General features: G+C 40.0%; 1 protein-coding gene across 1 annotated transcript in view; it reads right to left on the reverse strand.

Moving 5' to 3' along the window:
- The window catches only part of crtc3 (CREB regulated transcription coactivator 3), a 39488-nt gene extending 20438 nt beyond the window's left edge, over positions 1-19050 (reverse strand). The window contains exons 1-4 of the mRNA XM_083900768.1: positions 18410-19050; positions 11648-11758; positions 7526-7651; positions 5650-5705 (exon numbers count right to left, since the gene is read on the reverse strand). Coding sequence (XP_083756894.1) covers positions 5650-5705; positions 7526-7651; positions 11648-11758; positions 18410-18541 — 425 coding nt within the window. The 5' untranslated portion in view covers positions 18542-19050. The remainder of the gene's footprint in view (positions 1-5649; positions 5706-7525; positions 7652-11647; positions 11759-18409) is intronic.
- Positions 19051-19451: the final 401 nt, after the last annotated feature.

The raw sequence follows: 19451 nt of genomic DNA on the forward strand, positions 1-19451 counted from the left end.
TTGTTGGTGAGTACAATTTGTTATATGAACATTATTCCTGAGTCTCTGTGACAGGGGTCACCAACGTGGTGCCCACGAGCCCGTTAGCCCGCAGGCAGCCAATACGGTGCCCACGGGCTCACTTCACTTCACTTCACCTCACTTGCATGTATCCATATGATCACTCAGTAAAATATCATTGATATTGTTTATAAAAAAATGATAATTGTTAGGCATAAGCACTGGAATCAATGTGTATGCAATTGAATGCATAATATTAATCATTTAAATGGTAAAAAACAATGCAAAATGGTGCATAAAATGTTAATATAGTAGCTCTCCCTATTATTCTTTACCCTTCAGGTAGCTCTCGGTCTCAGAAAGGTTGGTGACCCCTGCTCTGTGACATATTACGAGGATTTTACAGCCAGTTGCTTTAACTTTGTTACATAATGCACCTTTAATAACTAATACTATCAGTTGACCCCCCTATAAACGTCTTGTTGCATGTGTACATGTGCAAACCGACAAAAACAAATACACACATTTACATAGACATAATTGGCTGGTAGGGCTGTACACACGGATCAAGTTTCCACTAAAAGTCTTATTAAGACATTATCTTGGAATTCCCCTGCCGGCCCTCAAGTCAAATCTCCAGAAAATGTCCGTGCGAGCCAATGTGTAAACACAGGAGGACAAGCTCCAGATAATTCTGCAGCTCCAGGCACCACCCCCTTCATCATCTGGATGCTCCAGATAATCTCCTGCTGTGGTGATCCAGAAAATAAACATCAAAGACCAATTTTCTAGCGTTTAACATCTGGGAGCAACAATTACGATATTACTTCCCAGCTCTTTACTCAGTAAGGACAATGTCATTTCATTTGGTCTGGAATGTTTTATAAATAGTTGAGAATTGGAATATCGATGTTTGAAACTATTCACTCAATCTAACACTTTCAAAGTATATTTTTTAAATACACTTTAAAACACCGAAACATGCACTGTGGTATTTTTAAGTCGGTCCAGATTCCCTGTTAAGGCAGCAAGTTTGTAATGTGATTTAAAAAGAAGAAGCAGAAATTAGACAACCTATTTATGATAAAGGCCCACATAAACCATCTACCAGAATGAATGTTTCCCTGCAGAACAATCTCCGGGGAACCTGGTCTGAGATTTCAATCCCGAGAGGCTGGTATAAGAATAGCAGACCTAAGATGGGCAAATAGGAGGACGAGGAGAGCGTGGGACTGGATTGAAACCGCGACCCTGGAGCAGACGATTTCCAAAGGGACACATCAAGACCAACGTTCAGGTCTGCTGTATCATGCGACCCCAGAAACTAATGAAGTCCCTCTTCACAGCACAGTTCTACAGTATAGTAAAATTCTTTAACACACATCGTTTTCAAGGAGCACTCTACTCCGAGTCCTCTCTGGTGGACAGATGTTTGATATCAAAAATCATGACTGACAAAGTAGGGAAATCACCACTTGTTCTGTCCAAAAAAGGGGGGGAAAAAAACAACCTCAGAGAATGTGGAGATCTGTTGACCAGGCGCTGATCGCGAAGCAGTTAAGAGGCTATGTGAACGGCGCGGTTTCCTTGCATTTCTGTCATGCTTGACGTTCCCTTGGTGTTGGCCCACTGCCTCAACATTTTGTAAAAGAAGCAACACAAACATATTAGAGAAAAAACATGTACAGATTGTATTATGTATTTACAACCAAAGAGGCCTTAAAAGATGCTATTGACATCCTGGATGATCACTGCTGTGGCAGTCAAAGCAGTGAAACGGTTAAAAAAGCTCTGTGGCTCTTCACCAGAGCTGACTGGCGTTAATACAGTGCAGATGTGGATGGCGTTGTAAACACTTACCGCGCCTCTCTCTCTCTCTCTCTCTCTCTCTCTCTCTCTCTCTCTCTCTCTCTCTCTCTCTCTCTCTCTCTCTCTCTCTCTCTCTCTCTCTCTCTCTCTCTCTCTCTCTCTCTCTCTCTCTCTCTCTCTCTCTCTCTCTCTCTCTCTCTCTCTCTCTCTCTCTCTCTCTCTCTCTCTCTCTCTCTCTCTCTCTCTCTCTCATCTCTCTCTCTCTCTCTCTCTCTCTCTCTTCTCTCTCTCTCTCTCTCTCTCTCTCTCTCTCTCTCTCTCCTCTCTCTCTCTCTCTCTCTCTCTCTCTCGAGATGGACAAGCAGAGAATCTCTGCTTCTCACTGCAACACTACAGCATGTATGACCATATCCATGGATGAATATTAACTGCAGCCACAGATTGCTTCTTCGCATACAGTGTATCACCATTAGTGTCGTGTAGAATAGTGAGAAGAGCCTCTTTTGGTGTGCCAAGACTTCATCAGACATATTTTCCCATGTCCCCCTCTAACTGCGTCTTTACGACGATACTGATAAAGAAAGGACAAGCTAATGTGCTGTTCATTCACTTTGGACAACATGTCCAATCCACAGGACATTCTTTAGAATAATTGATGATTTCAATAATAAACCACCATTTGCTTAATAAGTGACTGTGCTTATCAGTTGCCAAGCAGAACACTACACCAGGCAAAGGTAAAAATAAAATCAATAGTATGACTGAGGCTGTTCTGTTCTGTTCCAAAAAAGGTGACCAACTGTACACAGAACACCTTATTATTTGTCGACCAAACATCAATTAGTAAATACAAACTAAGTTTCATGAGAAGATAATGAATGTGTTATTACAGGAGAGTATGTCCAATTCGTTGATGGTGTCGGGAGTATATTTTTATGCCAGTTTAAAGGCTCTAAACTGTGTTCTATGAAGACACAGGTGAACTACTTCTACATGCATGTGTCTTAATGCAGCTCTTTCACACGATGTTCAAATACCACTCTGTAAATCCACCATAAATCATAAAGGACAACTAGATCATTCATGACATCCTGCCAGATCCCCATAGGCTAAATTTCAGGAATTTTTATGAAGATTTTTTTTTTCCACACACCGAGGTTAAAGAAATTATAATTTTTGTCTTGGCTAAACATTTTAGAAAGATAAGTGAAAAATTTACATTGAGGTTCGATTAAAAATTGAATTGAATTGAATTGATCGTGAGAATGAAAACCTGACTAAATGTGACTTCTTAAAAAGGTGATCAGTGAGCTCTCGATATACATATATATCAACTATTACCTAAAGAGTCAATGAAGATAAAAATTGGGTAAGCAAGGTAAGTGGATAAGAAGACATTAGGCCGAGAAGGCCGTGTTGTTCAAGCTTTTAGACTCTTATCTGTTTGTATATGCACAGTTAAAACCACAGCTAATAGGTCCATCTCTGCCTGTGACAGTGAAGTTGGCCAACATTCACTGCTGTGGGGGAAGTTTATCCCTGTAGCACACTGTGACAACAATCTGCTGCAGGTTGGAGCAGGAGGTTATGCTTGGCCTGCAGAGACTTGACAGAGCTCATGCTAATCACATATAGAAGATAGTGGGGAACGGTGGAAAAAAAAGAACAGTCGAAATTCAAAATGAGAGATGAGCACAAGTAGAATAAAGACTAAATATATTGTTTGACGTCATCTTGCAGCATAATAGCCACAATCAGAGGAGACCCCTTGTGTCCCTTGTACAATCCCATTACACCAAAATACAAACAGACATTCAAGATACAGTAGATTAATCCCACAATTCAGAGGTTCATCAATGTAGTCTAACCCCGATTAGACCTGGTATTAACATCTGTCCCGAGTCATCTGATCACAGATGGTCAGTTGTAAAAGTCTCAATCCTGAATGTGGTTTTTAAATCATTTTCACAAAAACACATTTGGATGTAGTTTAAGGATGCATGTGGCCACATTCTTTTACATGCATGAACGCAATCCCTCCTCGGGATGCATTGAAGACTGCCTCCACAGCCGACACATTCTGTCCATCTGGAGTGTTACAGTTTTACAGAATTGTATACAGTATTTCAATTGGGTTTTGTTTTCAGCAAAGACCTCAATATTAACAGTGAACAGGACTACTTTTTCATGTTCCAGCAGCGTGAGCAGTACTTTGATTCACTCAGCTCCTCCAAAATGTTATTTTTCCCCTCTACCCAACACAAATTGCACACATTGACCATGGACACATCTACATAGACCAACTCCTTTAAAGGTCTCATATTATACCCTATTTGTCCAAGTTAACCTAGTTCCCTGGTTTCCTAATGAACATGTCTGTGACATGCTTTGGTCCATAAGGATGAAGCACCACAGCAGTTCAATCACCCTGCCAAAACAGCCCCGTTCAGAACGCTCAGTTAAGTAGTATCTCAAAAAAAGGAAAATGAAACTTAAGGGACAGGAAATGACATCAGCCACAGAGGCTACTGGGAGCTAAAAGCAGTTAGCATTTGGAAAAGTGATCATTTGCAGGCTCTAGAAGGCACATTGCTGTCATATATAACATGTATCCACTGTACAGATAAATTAAGGTTCAGCTACGGTTCTATTAAGGTTCTCATGGAAAGTTTCTGTTAACATGAACTTTCTGCCACTTTGCAACCCGAGGTGTGAACAGTCACGCAATAAGATGTCCAACTGTGATGAGATCTCTCAGGAAGGATGTTTAATACCCCCTACATATTATTCATGGGGCCTTAATACTCTTCATATTTTTTCATATTGTAACTTATATGAATTGACATGTAATTCCGTGTTGGGGAATTAGGTCTGAAGGACCTGTGGCTAACATTGAATGTGACTGCATTCGGCCCGTGGTGCCACATGGCTCTTCCACAAACACACCCACTCTGAGTGAGAGCACTGATGTCTGGTTGCTCTGTGAGGACGTTTGTCAGCCAACCTGTTTTGTGGCATCAACAATGACAAGAGGGTGTGGGGCCTAATTCACTTCTACTTCTACATTACAACCTGTTACAGAAGACTGAACTCTGAGCCGAGTGAATGTCTGTGTTGGTGCTGTGGAAGAAGATGAAGCAGAGTGACTGGAAGCCGGCCAAAAGCAAGCTTACTAAACATAAGTATGGAGACAGAGCAAGAGTGAAAAAGAGTGAGTGGGGAGGAGCTTTTTGTTTTTTCACAGGGCCATAATTCACTCCCTTGTAAACACTAAGGAAAAGCCGTCTACTGTCACACTGTCTGCTTTATGTAGCCACAACCAAAGGTGCAGTGCACATCAAGGCCAGTTAGTGCAAGATTGTTTTCCAGCAGGTACTGCTACTGAATTTTAACTAAGCCAAACAGAATTTCCAGCTAAGGTACCTGAGGGTAGTAGTGCTGTGACAACACAACATCCCTCAACAGTAGGACTACTGCAGCTGGGCATGACCTTTAAAGCAAAAGGTTTTCTGTCAAACACTTTTTGTTGGATGCAGCTTACTCAGGGCTAACGCAGAATCCTGATCCGTGATGCATTTCTGCAGAAACATTGAAAGGCCAACAGCTCCAATGTCACCGTGTTGCAGCCAATGCTGGTCAGACATTTCAAGGTTTGTTCAAGATGGCTGGTACATACAGTATATGCACAAAGGTAATGGCAGTAGGTAGAGAGAGAGGTGTGATAGAGAAAATGTGGTGACAGCATGAGGAAATTGTCCCTGTTATTAAATAACCTTATTAGAGGATGAAGAGAAGACGGGTACAATTTCAGTTTACTGGCTTGAGAGAGGCATTACTCACCTTCTCCAATTATTGTCCGGAGGTGGGGACAGGTACACCGCTCCATAGGGAGAGCTCTCTATGTGGGGTTTTGTTAAAGAAATGAATGACATTACTGGCAGCAAAAAACATACAAGTTATTTTACATGACAACAAAATAAAGAAACCGAGGACAAACAAAACTATAGTACTAATCTCTCCAACCGCTGTCCATTTCTTCAATGCAACAATTGTATTTAAAAATACATAATAAAAACAACAAAGTACTGTAATTATAGGTCTAAAAACAGACATGCCAAGACTGTGCGTAAGGTAACCGTCAACAATAAAGCCATCGTTTCAAATACTTATTGAAACAATGACAGCATCGTGTGATTTACTACTGAACACCGACACGGTCTGTTCTCCTGGTATTGTCTGTGGAAGGGCAGGACTTCAGAGGAGCTGGTGTTTTGTCTTGCCGACAGTCATTCTTTTAATGTTCGTAAGTTGAGCTCGTCAGCCCTGAAAACAGGCTCCTCTCTGGGTAGATGTTTTGGGTGGAGAAATTTAAATGTTGACCAATCAACACACACACACACACAAAAACATAAGCATAGCTCTAGTGCGGCACAAGGCCAACCACTAGATCCACTATGCATCTGTGTAGGCCTTGGACAAATTACAGTCAGTACTAAGAGATGTACAGAGCCCTGCTATCACTCGTCACCTCTCACACATAAAATCACAAAAGGCCCCTTTTAAATCCTACACAAATACAAAACTTAAGTGGAGAGGGCAGTATTGTCATTCCTCCAGATGCAGAGAACGACAGAACAATCCTGTTGAACTGGTTAGCTGACTGATTCAAATGCTCTTGCTTCACACCTATCAACAACAGCAATCCAACACTAAATATCAAACTTGCATTGTGTGCCAGGTAGTAGAAAAGAATAAATAAATAGGCAGCAATTCCTCTATACTGCAGAGGCAATAGCAGAGTGAAAGGGCACAACTCCAACATTACCTGATATTATAATCAGACCACATCTCTATTTTCAAGATATGTGACCGGATGACCCAGAACCATAAACCACATCACACATTTTAATTGCTTAAGTTGCTGCACAACTCCGTGTCATCACTTAAACCACTATAAACTGTGGATGATGCTCTATTTTGAGAGTTTCCAGATGCGGTTAGTTTCTTAAGACACCAACAGGCCGCCACTGTAAAGAGCCTGATTAGCTTCTTTGGAACCTCAAACACATGCACACACACACACATACATACAAATTATTATTGCATTGATTAGTAAGAATGCAACAACATTTGAAATGAGGAAACCGAGAAAGTAAACGGTGTCTCTAACAGCAGTATTTACCATGAAATGATTTCAGTCTAGTGGTAGTGGGGGTGCACCCACACATGAATGTGGCTGCAGTGGTATTTTTTAGGTTATGTCGCTTTATGGAGATGCAAGTGAATGAAGAGATATTTTTATATGTCCTACTGAAATAGAGCATGGCAAGAAAGATTGCTGTGAGTGAAAGTGATTGCTGACTGGTGGCAAAATTCATGGTGAACAGCTTTTTAAATGGAGACAATCTGAAATCTGAAATATCTCAAATTCGAATTTTGGAGGTTGAAAACAAAATCTGCAGCACAAAAAGGGATGATTTATTTCTGCTTGCACTCATTTAACTTTAAGGAGACGCAGAGAAAATGAATTTTTTAAAGCATAGCTGAGAGAAAAATGCCTCACTCTGTATTATCATCAATAGAACAATAGGACCCTTCTGAAGCTTCCTCGCAGATTTAAATCTGTTACTAAACTGAAAAATGCATTTACTGTATACAAAGCACAAATGTACACACAATCGTTCACATTCCCTGCTATCAACATTACTGTATGGAAGGATATTTGCCGACCATGCTTGTCGATGGGTCTGCGATGTGGAGAGTTGATTCGGTTGCGGACCCTCTCGACCAGCCCATGGTGGCGGGTGCCTCTGACTGGGTCCAATCCTGAGGGGAAGCCACCCTGAAAAATAGACGGGAAGAGTCATTTCAAAGCCTTTTTGAAGACATTTCTTGCTTGCAGAAGAAAATTGCAGCATTGACAGTCACTTTCCTAAGGATCAGTTTAACTTGAGCCTGTAAAGGCATGAGGAGATAGTGAGAGCTCAGCAATGTCATAAGTTAATTGCGAGCCACACGGAACAATACAAATCTGACAAATTTGGGTCCAACTTCAAGTGCGATGTATGCAGTATGTACACAGGAGCCTCAAACTCCCTACACTCATTTTAAAAATATAATGAAAACTGACGAACAGTGAACAACATTAATACAAAATAATACAATTAGTTTATATTTAAATCATTTAAAAGCTTATCTTGTGCTATTGTCTAAATGTTATATTGATTTAACGGTTTGATTATATTTTTATTTGTCTGTTTTTGTTATACAGATTCATTTTCCTGAACTGTTGGACTTTTTTTTTTCATTCATCCGGCTCCCTCCTGTCCAGCCTAGAAGTTCACTGGCCCTTAGGTCTTTTTGAGTTTGAGGCCCCTGATGTACAATAATAACCACACTGAAACAAGTGTACAGCGCAAGCTGTGCATACAGAATTAAAAAGTCATCAACCTGTGTTATACATCTGTGTTGCTATAGTGGTAAACAATGCAGCTAAGTAAAAACTGAACCTCTGCAGAAATAGAAAAATCCAGCATGGAGGAGGACAAAACAGACCTGTTCATGGTGAGGGAAGGTGACTGATTCATGCACTATTTCACTATGCATTCCTATTGAATGGTTTATGGATAATAGGTAATAATAGCAATCACAATGGACGTTGTTCACTAATATGTGTGCAGAAATGTTCTTACTCTCTGGACAAATTAAGCACATGCCCAAAATTGCTGCCAGATTCATGAAACATGGCACTCGTCAATTGTGTTCCTCGCGTTCCTTTCAAATTGACAGGAACGCGTTGCTCTCAGTAACCTGCATATTGCAGTATGTACGCCTTTTTCTCAGCCACAATTTTAAGAGCTTGCTCAGAAAAGTAGATCTAACAAAAATTGCACAAAAGCAGGTGTTAAGAAAGGGTTACATTTAAAGGAGGAAAAGAAGCCTGGGCTGCATTAACTGACAGGGTAGTGGTAAATGGCCTGCATTTATATAGCACTTTTCTACTTTCTCGTCTCGATGACCACTTCAAAGCTGCTTTTACGCTACAGTTGCCGTTCACCCACTCACACATTCACACAGCGCCTCGTTCAGCACTTTTATCTATCGCACATCTTTCATACCCCTCAAGCTTCCAGATGATGAAAGACTCGCTCTACCACTGACCCGTCATTGCAGTGAATGCACTTTGTCCCCATAGGTTTAGAAGATGGCGAACCAAAACTGTTTGACATTAAAGCTGATGCCAAATTTTTTTTATTGCAATTCAATTATAGAGTGAAATTTGTTCAAAGACTGAGAGAGAAAGTGGCCCTGCGATTAAGTGGTAGAAAAATGAATGAATGGATAAAGCGATGACATCCACGAAGAGCCATCACACAAAGGTAATTCATTTAATCACTCCTAAAAGGATACCTGCAAATACTTTGATTTTATAATGAATAAGTGCAAAAAAAATCATTTGTGAGCCAGAATGATGCAGGAGCAATGTGAACCTTCTCATAAATTTGAATATTTTATGACAATAAATCATGATGACATGATAATGATGATGAGAGGACATACATTTTATGGTTAATCTGGTAAATGCATTAATCAATTTAAGTATTGTTGTTCAAGCCTTTTTTTAAATTATTTTTTTACATAACCCAAATACGTAAGTACTGATGGTTTAAGCACAGATTTGTGCATATGCAATGTTTGAGAATGAGACCCAATATGAGGCAGCCATCAATTTCAGACATCATCAGACTTTTGTCCAAGGCTGTCTTTGGTGGTAAAACGATAACAAAAATCCTTTAAAGCCCTGCCACAAAAGCTCCTGTCTTTTGTTAACTGAGCTATTTAAATATACTGTCCTGAAAATAAAAATGTAATAATGTAGTCATGTGGATTAATTAAACATACCATCACTTCAGAACACTGCTTCAACCAATTACTAGTCTAGTACAGTGAAGAAAGAAGTGATTCAAAATCGTCCACAAATTGTGAGATATTGATCAAACTTGCTGCCAATATAGAAACCAACATGTGATATTAAATATGCAGTAGAATGCACATCATAAGGGCACTCTTCACAAGGTGCAGTTTGAGGCTTTCTCTAAAACTCACAAACCAATCCTTCATCCAACTGAGAGAAGTCAGAGAAAGCTACATTTCATTGAATCTGGAGTAACTCCATTTAGTACGCCTAGCTGTGTTTCACGAAGAGAAGGTGAATGCACTTGAGAACCCAGTGTGGCTTTCTTCCTCCATATGGGATTTGATTTCTGGACCTTGCAAAGTGCTATTCGACCTCAAAGGGCCATTCTCTCAAGTAACAAGGACATTTTCACTTGGACACTCTGTTCTCCGACTTAGTTCACTCCTCAGAGAGCTGACACAGATACATAGTTGGGGCTCTGCACCACTTAAAGGAGTGCTAAGAGATGCTGCACTGATTATTTTTCATATATATATATATATATATATATATATATTTATATATATATATATTTATATATATATATTTATATATATATATATATATATATATATATATATATATATATATATATATATATATATATATATATATATATATATATATATATATATTCTGCAATGTTAAGAAACATCTGAATTATTTATGGCTCTCAAGAGAAGCTTGTTCGCACTTCTATAGGCCCAGTACAGTGTTTTGCTGTTCTTCTAGTTAGCCTAGACAACTTAAGAACTGGGAATCAGTGTAGTCAGATATATTTTGCCTTGAAAACTCACCAAATGAGATCTAGGCCTTGGATTTGATAGATTGTAATCTCAAGATAAGCAGGGGTTTTAAAGAAAATATTTCAGCAGAGTTTTTACATCAAGCATCGTTTTGCTTAGATGTTTGCATATACAATTGAAATAAACTCAATGATTACACCACAAGTATATCTTTAAGGTCATGTTCAAGCTGACATTAGCACTGACGGATAAAAGAAAAAAATCTCTTCAGCCTGGCTCAACTTCTGCCACAGCACAGTGAGACAACATAGAGATTATAAACACCAACATTAAGAACATCAGTAACATGAACATACATTTATAAAATCAGATACGTTTGATTTGTGATGCAACACCAGGCAACCCTCTTACTACATTATATTTATCATCTTACTGGTCTATGATGCAAAGCACACTGATAAAAGCAAGGCTTTGAATTTCTGAAACATCAAGGCAAAAGCCAAAACAACTATCTATCTTCTATCTGTAAAGCAAGTTGTGTCTGTCTATCTGTGATGGGCATATCTCGCTGACCAGTTAGCCAGATAGCCCTAATATTTTTTGGATATGGGTTGAGCATGGCCCGATGGTGTGCATCCTTGATTTTTTTTTGGAGTCATTTTAATTTTCACTGATTTATCACGCTACATGGGCAGGCAGCGGCTCATCAGCAGCAGCTGCGCTGTCTGGAACGGGGAGGTGGGAGTGAAGGGGCTGTCCTCACGGTGGGTGAGACACTTTCACACGGTTCAACGCAGAGCATGGTGTTATACTGAAATGACGAAGTCGGTGTCCATTCACCAATACGCGAGCGCATATTTATTTTGCATTAGCATGCTACTATTTCGCGGCTAACTTGGCAAACCTGTTTCCAAAGGTGAGTTAGCGAGGCTACAATTAGCATTAGCGTAGCTAGCTGTTTTGTGACCGTCAACCACGCTGGAATCTCTTTACAAGGCGTATTTGATTTGCGGTACTTTCTACGAGCACTGCACTAGTAATATTAAATCAGTAAAAGACAACTCTAATCTTACAGATATTATACCTACTCCTCGACAAAAAAACAAATTTGTTTTTGAATATAGCGAGATCCCACCTGAAATTCAGTGCTGGTGTTGCCAATCTGGTTGACGTTCGGCAGAGAGCCTCCGTAGTACTGGACACGTGGCTGAGACAAACGAAGCTGCTGGATTTTCTGAAACTGCACCTGTTGGTCAAAAGAGAAACAAAGACAAACGGTGTCAGTTGTAATAAATACAGGACAAGCAGTGTGGTTCCCTAAAGATAACACATTTTCTGGGTGAAATTTCCAACTAAGTTAAAGGACTCATATTATACCCTATTTCTCCAAGTTAACCTAGTTCCCTGGTGTCCTAATGAACATGTCTGTGACATGCTTTGGTCAAAATACCATAAGGATGAAGCACCACAGCAGTTCAATCACCCTGCCAAAACAGCCCTGTTCAGAACGCTCGGTTAAGTAGTATCTCAAGAAAAGGTAAATGAAACTTAAAGGGACAATGTGTAGTATTTATGGGTTTATATAACCCAAAATCCACTTTTTTATACATATTATGTGCTCCTGCATTGTCTAGTCGCTGTATAATAGTTTTTGTTTCATTTTCGTAGTGTTTCAAAAAGTCATGTAAAATAACATGGTCGCGGGCCGCGGTTGCATAGCCACTGTTAGCAGCGAGACGCCATGTTTCTACCGGAGCCTGTAAGGACAAACGTTAGAGAACAAATCAAGCGTCTCTTTACTTGTAGCGGAAGTCCCGCCTCCACTCTCTCCGCTTCCTCTGCTACGGCCGCGGTAGCTCGCCCTCGCCCCACAAACCTCAACTGCTGACACGGAGAAAGACAACGAGGACGACATTTGACCAGCTGCGGATACCGTAGCCCTCAGGGAAGGGAGGGGGTGAGCAGAGCAGCAGGTCTTTGTTGTAAATTTCAGCCTCTCCTCTAGATGGCACTATAAACTACTTACTTCACCTTTAAGGGACAGGAAATGACATCAGCCACAGAGGCTACTGGGAGCTAAAAGCAGTTAGCATTTGGAAAAGTGATAATTTGCAGGCTCTAGCTGGCACATTGCCGTCATATAACATGTATCCACTGGACAGATAAATCCTCTGAGGCTGGAAGTTTGTGTAGGACTCTGGCTGCAATGAGGAGACAAGAATAAAACTTTTCGCGAACTTCACACACTTCCGGTTTTCGGATGCCGTTGCCCTCGCCAGCACTCACGTGCGTTTTACGGACAAAGCGGAGCTCCACGAGACAACAATTCTAGGAATTTAGCACCTTGTGACGTCCCTAATCAGCGTGGAAGTCAACGCGTGTTTTATTCCTGTACATAGACTGAGGAGGACCACAAAAACATGACCGAGTCATCTTTTTTCACACTTAGCCGACTGATAGGGCCTCCAGAGTCCCAAATATAAGAATTTAAACGATTGAAGTTGATTTTGCATAATATGGGACCTTTAAAATATTCAGATTCCAATTTTTTCCCCAGTTGTATTTCTGCCAAACCTCAGAGTTTCAGACCAATTAGCCTCCTATGAGGGATAAGAACTGCCAGTTAACAGGCACATCTTAGGTGGCACAAGAGAGAGAAGAGACTATTATCAATTCAAAAGAGCTTTGTGAAGAAGCCGCTATAGCATCAGCTGTATCATAAGTGGAGAATATTTTTTTCATAGAAAGAAAAGCAGGTCATGAGACTGACGATTGTTACTTCACTGAGAATATTTTTTTCTTTTTCTCCTGATTGGCTTCAGGCCGTGTGACAAATCGCTCCAGGTTAATTTAAGGGAAAACACAAGCAGACATGGGATCTCTGGTTATTTCTGTTTTCCATCTTCATGCTCAGCCACATGTGGAACCACAGGACTGTCCAGCTGTCATGGAAATTGCCTTTTCTTACTGCACAAATTTGTCAAAGCCACTGATACCGCTGCAATAACCACCATTTCCCTGAGGTGGTGTTTCTGTGCAGTACGTGTCACTGCTCGTTTCCTCCCCTGATTGCAGGCATACACAGATATAAAATCAATGTGACAGAACCAAACAGAAATTGTTTACGCCGCTTTGTAACACCACAATGAGCCAAATGCTCTTAATTAATCTGTCTTCACAGATGAACTTTAGACATTACTTTGCCTGATGAAGATCCAACATTTTTCAAATGAATGTATCAGTGCATGTTCAACAAGTCTACAACGTGGCATTTTTCTTGCTGTATAAATGGAGCATGGGTGTATTGTACAAATACATCCAATAATTTGTTTAATCAAAAAGGAGCAATATTTACAATTATGGTAACACAGTTAAGAGAACACATTCTTGCGAATGGATAGTTTGTTTCTGAAGCAGCAGCCTTTTAAGACATACCACAATTGTTACCTCACATGAAACAGAAAGTGCCTTGTTCTGCTAAGGGATGGAAAACCATCAACAGTGATCAGGAATAAACAAATCCACAGGGGCATTGCTTATCTAAACTGCCAAAGGGGCAAAATTTGAATCTCAAAAGGAGACCTTGTTCCATTTTATCAATGGATTTACAGAGAGCAGTCAGAAATCAGACATAAAGACTATGTGTACGACAAGATATCTGTGGGGGGCAAGGAAAATGTGACTACTTTGGTCCAATATTAGTCGGCTTATTTGAAGTTAAAACAACGCAGTGTGAACAACAGCCATGTTCTGTTAATTTGGAGAGAGGTTAGTGTTTCTATCCTCCTGGTGAAGACAATTGTTGACATTCGCCAAGGAGGTATACGTTTTCTCCGGAGTCCGTCTGTCTGTTAGGACAGATTTGGGTGAAATTTTCAGGAAATGTCCGCAATGGGACCAGGAACAAGTGATTACATTTTGGGCGTGATCTGTAGACACTATCAGCGGTTACAACACTCGCTGTCTGACCATAACGTTATTGCTGGTTACAGCTCTCACTGTCTGACCCAGGCACACCGACAGGTGTTTTTTTGAAGGCATTGAGCTGCCTTGGCGGAGGTCTCCGCTCTCTGAATTTGACAGTTTGGCTTTTCTAGTTTTTCTTTTGGTTTTCTAAGACCTCCGCCAAGGCAGCACAACACCCCCAGCCCTTTACGGATCACTGCCAAACTTGTTCCTGGTCCCATTGCGGACATTTCCTGAAAATTTCTTCCAAATCTGTCCGTAACTTTTCGAGTTATGTTGCCAACAGTCAGATAAACAAACTCCGATGAAAACATATACCTCCTTGGTGGAGGTCAAAGATGTAGATGTCGCGAAGCATGAGAAAAGCATGTCCAAGAGTGAAATATCAATCTAATTCTCAGTCACAATCAGCATGTAGAATGTACTGGCATACAATGGTGATGCCACAAGACCGCAATCAAATCAGTAACCTTGCATCACCCTGCCCTACCATGCATGTAGGAGAACGTAGTTAAAAAGTCCAACTCTACAGTCAGTGTCTGGGTTATTCACTCTGAGCTGCTGTAGGATCATAGCAGTACAACATGAAAGGGAACTCACTCTCCACCCTTGAGAAGGTTTTCAGCCAAAAAATCCCTTGCATGGGGTTAACATTGCAAAAAGGTTTATTTTAGGCAAAACCAACATCTTTCATAGACCTAACCAAGCATTTATGTTGCACAGTCTTAACTGTGGCGCAAAATTGAAACCAGAAAGCCCCCCCAAGCAAACTTCTCCCAATGGCACCGACTCCTGAAGTAACTCATAACAATTTAGTTTCTGCTGATCGTACAATGAGGAATACATAAATCAAAAAAGTATTGTTATATTCCATCTCTGACATAAGATCCCCCAAAATTCAACATACTGTTTTCCAAACCAAAACACATACACACTGGAACAGAAAGGTGCATTTCAAGCACTCTCAAGAAAGAGAACTTGGACGTCCCAACAGTAAACGCTCAATGTTCAATCTGGGACAAATGTGAAATATATGAAAAACAGACAAATCCACATATGAACCTCTTCCTTTTGAGTTGGCGCTCGTCATTTGTACATTCAGGTACCATGTGCGGTCCTTCAGAGCCCCTCGCTGAGCTCATATTCAGTCCTTGGATCATCGATGTAAACGTTGGAGAATGTCTAATTCAAGCTGTTTGCAGGCTGTTTTTTTTTCATGTTCCCTGGCCACTTTCAGCCACACTCACTGGGGCTTTTCTGTCTCACAAGGGTCACTGACAGTTCATACATTACGGCAAACCTTAATTTAGCGTCGCCTCAAAACCATATCCTCTTTGCCTTACTATGCAGGACTCTGCCTAGTGAAGAAAGAGCACACTGTAAACCAATGGTATGACAATGTGAAAAGGGCATTTATATCCTCCAATGCTGAAATGTTAACTGTGTAAACTTGATATTTGCAAAGCTTGGTAAATAATCAGGTTTTCAATCAGTGAGTGAGAAAACTAAGATATCAGTTATGAGATACAAATATATATAAATATACTGACATGCTGAGAACAAAACGTACTTTACTCAGAGAGTTGACATAATATATAATACGTATCTTAGTGTTAAGTTACTTTACTTCTCAAGTGCAAACTTGGTTTATTGTAATTAGTAAGTGAAAATGAATGTTGAAATTAAACAAATAATTGTACTGTATTAAATCACATTGAAGTATCTTCCCTGAATCATATCATACTTATAGACCATGTATTTTGATACATGTTGTATTGTCCTCTAATGGAGAGATGTCCATCCCTAATATTCAGCAATCTTTGCGGCGAGTTTCACCATCTAATTTTTAAAATCATAAGCTATATTTTGACAGTTAAACTTCTGTCTGAGAATGATCTATGATCAGTTCTATGAGATTTTAAGCTGCAACTAAAGATTATTTTTTCAATAATCCACAGATTTCATGAGAAGTTCCTAGAACTTTACGTGATGTCTTTGAATATTGAAAAATAGTTCAACTCTAATAGATTTTATGCATTTCAGTTTCACCGTCACACCCAAAAAGAGTATTTGCTGAATTACCAAGTGCATTTACAGAAAGGCCAACTCATAGTTCAGCTGTTTAACAAGCGGAAAGTTTGTCTGATTCGTAAAAGCTGGTTGGACAAAGCTTGATTTATAATGTTTGCAATTAGATTTGCGATGCATTTATGAAGGGGTTCAGTTCAAATTTAAATGGACCATTTTCAGATGACACCATCAAAATATATAGTATTTAGTACTACAAAGAGGAAAATGTAAAGGTATGAATGAACTGTTTCCAACATGTATGAATTTTGATTTAAAAAAAAAGTCAAATTGCAATAGCAATGGCTAATAATTATATTGTTTCAAACTGTGTTTCAAACTATATTGTTTGAAAAAAGATGATTGTTATTCAGCCATTCGAAAGCAGAGCATCGTTCATTTTTAAATGATTAATTCATTCACCAAATTCAACAAATGTACCAATACTGAAAATACTTTATAGCTGCTTCACTAGGGCAAAGTTTTTGGTTTCCTTATTTCCGTTACAGTACATCCTGTTAATAAACCTTGACAAGAGGACACATTAAAAGACTTCAACGCTGCAATCTTGAGTCTGAGATTAAAAAAAAAAAAAAGTAAAATATATTCAAGGACATTTTGTGGAAATAGGACAACAAATGATTTGACTTTGGTGTTGGATCTAGATGCGGATCCAGATTGTTAACCGTGACAAGGCTATTGAAATTTTCCCACATAACTCTGTTAAAAACGTCTGTTAGCTTTGAAATACAATGTATTAGTACAGGGGTCTCAAACTCAAATGATCTGCCAAAAAAACATCTGCTGAGGTAGGAGACAGACAAGAGAAAAGAAGATCCACGGATTGGAAAAAAATGAACAAACGGGGTGGCCAATATTACCTTAAAATTATACAAGTTATAGAGTTTGTTTTGATATACATTTGAGAAAATTGTTTACTGTTTATGTCAATTGCTCTCAAAACCACCCACACATGCTGTGTTTACAAGTGAGAGGGGGTAACAAACCAGTTTTAATTATAACATGATAACAAGTGATGGGCCGCAGGAAATTGATCTGGGGCCCACATATGGTCCGTAGGCCCCAAGTTTGAGACCACTATAGAAGTACATCATACAGACCTATGTTACTGTGTGACTGGGTCAAAATCCAGATCAAGATTTGGATTAAGAAGAATTTACTAAAATGTTTGCCCTCCTGCTTTTTAGATTTGATTTACAAGATATCCAGCTCCTGTTTAAAAACAGCTTTTGAGTGTATTGACATTGTGGGAAACTATGTTGTCTTAGTGGAGGATGTCTCTATCTTGGCGCGCTTTGAAACTATGTCACCTGAATCTGAATGATATAAGCTACAATGCTGGATTATTTGAAAATCCAAATAATCATGACCTGATTACCTGACATATTGCAAATGGATAACAGCATGAAATAATCAGTGCCAGAGTAAGTAATCGAAACTTTATCCTGAGTTGGTCCAACTCTCCCTCTCAGGATTCCACTATGCCAGCAAAGTTAAAACCATAGTAATTCATGAAGTAAAATTAGGTTCAAATCTTGACATGCAACACTACTTCCGTTGGGTGTTCATAACCACAACACACACCCAGGGAAACTTCATTAAAAACGTGCCACTTTCGTATTTCCTGTTTTATCTCTGGTTGCAGAAGAGATTTTGTAATTTGTTCCAATACACATCTGTAACATTAGTTTCTGGTGCAATTTAGCACTTGCAGGAGTTTGTACTAACACTGCTGTATGAATACAGTGGTGGTTACACATCATCAGAAACCCTCATATCAACACACAGTACACCAGCCGAGCCACCGATGAGAGATACTTCAATTAAAATCCAGCGTATTTACCCTTGAAACTGTGAGGTCCGTCATCAACTGTTCAAAGGCCCGCGTCTCCTCTGCTTGCTTCTGGTTGTGCAGCGCTATCTTTTCGCTGAACTTCCTGGGGTTTGAGCCACCTGTGCCCGGGGAGCCGGACATTGTGCGGGCCGCAGTTGGACAACTTCAGCTACTTGGGATAACTGTCTTGTAAAAACAAAAAAAACTGAAGACGGTGCAGGCAGGGAGTCTGTTTTTCCTCACAGTGAGCCCATTTGGGGTTTTAAACACACATGGCTGGTTATTTATGAAAGTTGATTCAGAGTTAACGGGGCTGCTTGCACTTTCAGACCTGACTGTTAACTTACTGTACGGTCTGATACAAGCTAAAGTAGCTACGCTAACGTTAAAGCTCCAGTCAGTACAAACGTAGCTTCTTGTGCCTTGATAACGGGGTATTATACACTCTGCTGCAACTTATCTGTGCTTGTAAGTCAACTTTAACGACTTTCTCGAATAATTATGTGTTGGTTAAAAGAAGTTAATTGCGTGATACGGCTCCGTATTGACACACTTCCAGCGAACCACTTGTTTGAATCCGACGCTGACATTTGGCTAGCTGACAGTGCTAACATAACGCTACAGCCCCGCAGCTAGCTAAGTTCGCTTAGCTGCTGTCAGATGCATCTCAACAGCGCGGACAAACGCACTTCACCAACGCGTGGACATTCGGCTTCGGTCAACATCCAACACACGCACGATAATCACTTTATGCCAAGTGGTTTGTAGCTGGTGTGGGAGAAAGTTGTCAGTCAAATATCGCTGCTGATATTACCCGAGCTCAGAGCACGGAGTTGGGCAAAGGTTTTTTTTTTTCTCTCGGTGAATTGTATTTCAACAAGTGTCCGCTTGGTCCTTTTTACTGAATTCCCAGCATGGGGTACTCACAAACAGGAAAACAAACTATTTCCAAAATAAAGAACAACAAAAACAAGTAGCCACAGGTGATGCAGGCGCCACAGTTCCACTCATGAATTGATATCACAGCGATTCGGAGTCCGAGTCTTGTGGT

The sequence above is a fragment of the Microchirus variegatus genome (genome assembly GCF_963457635.1).
Source record: "Microchirus variegatus genome assembly, chromosome: 14".
NCBI lineage: Eukaryota > Metazoa > Chordata > Actinopteri > Pleuronectiformes > Soleidae > Microchirus > Microchirus variegatus.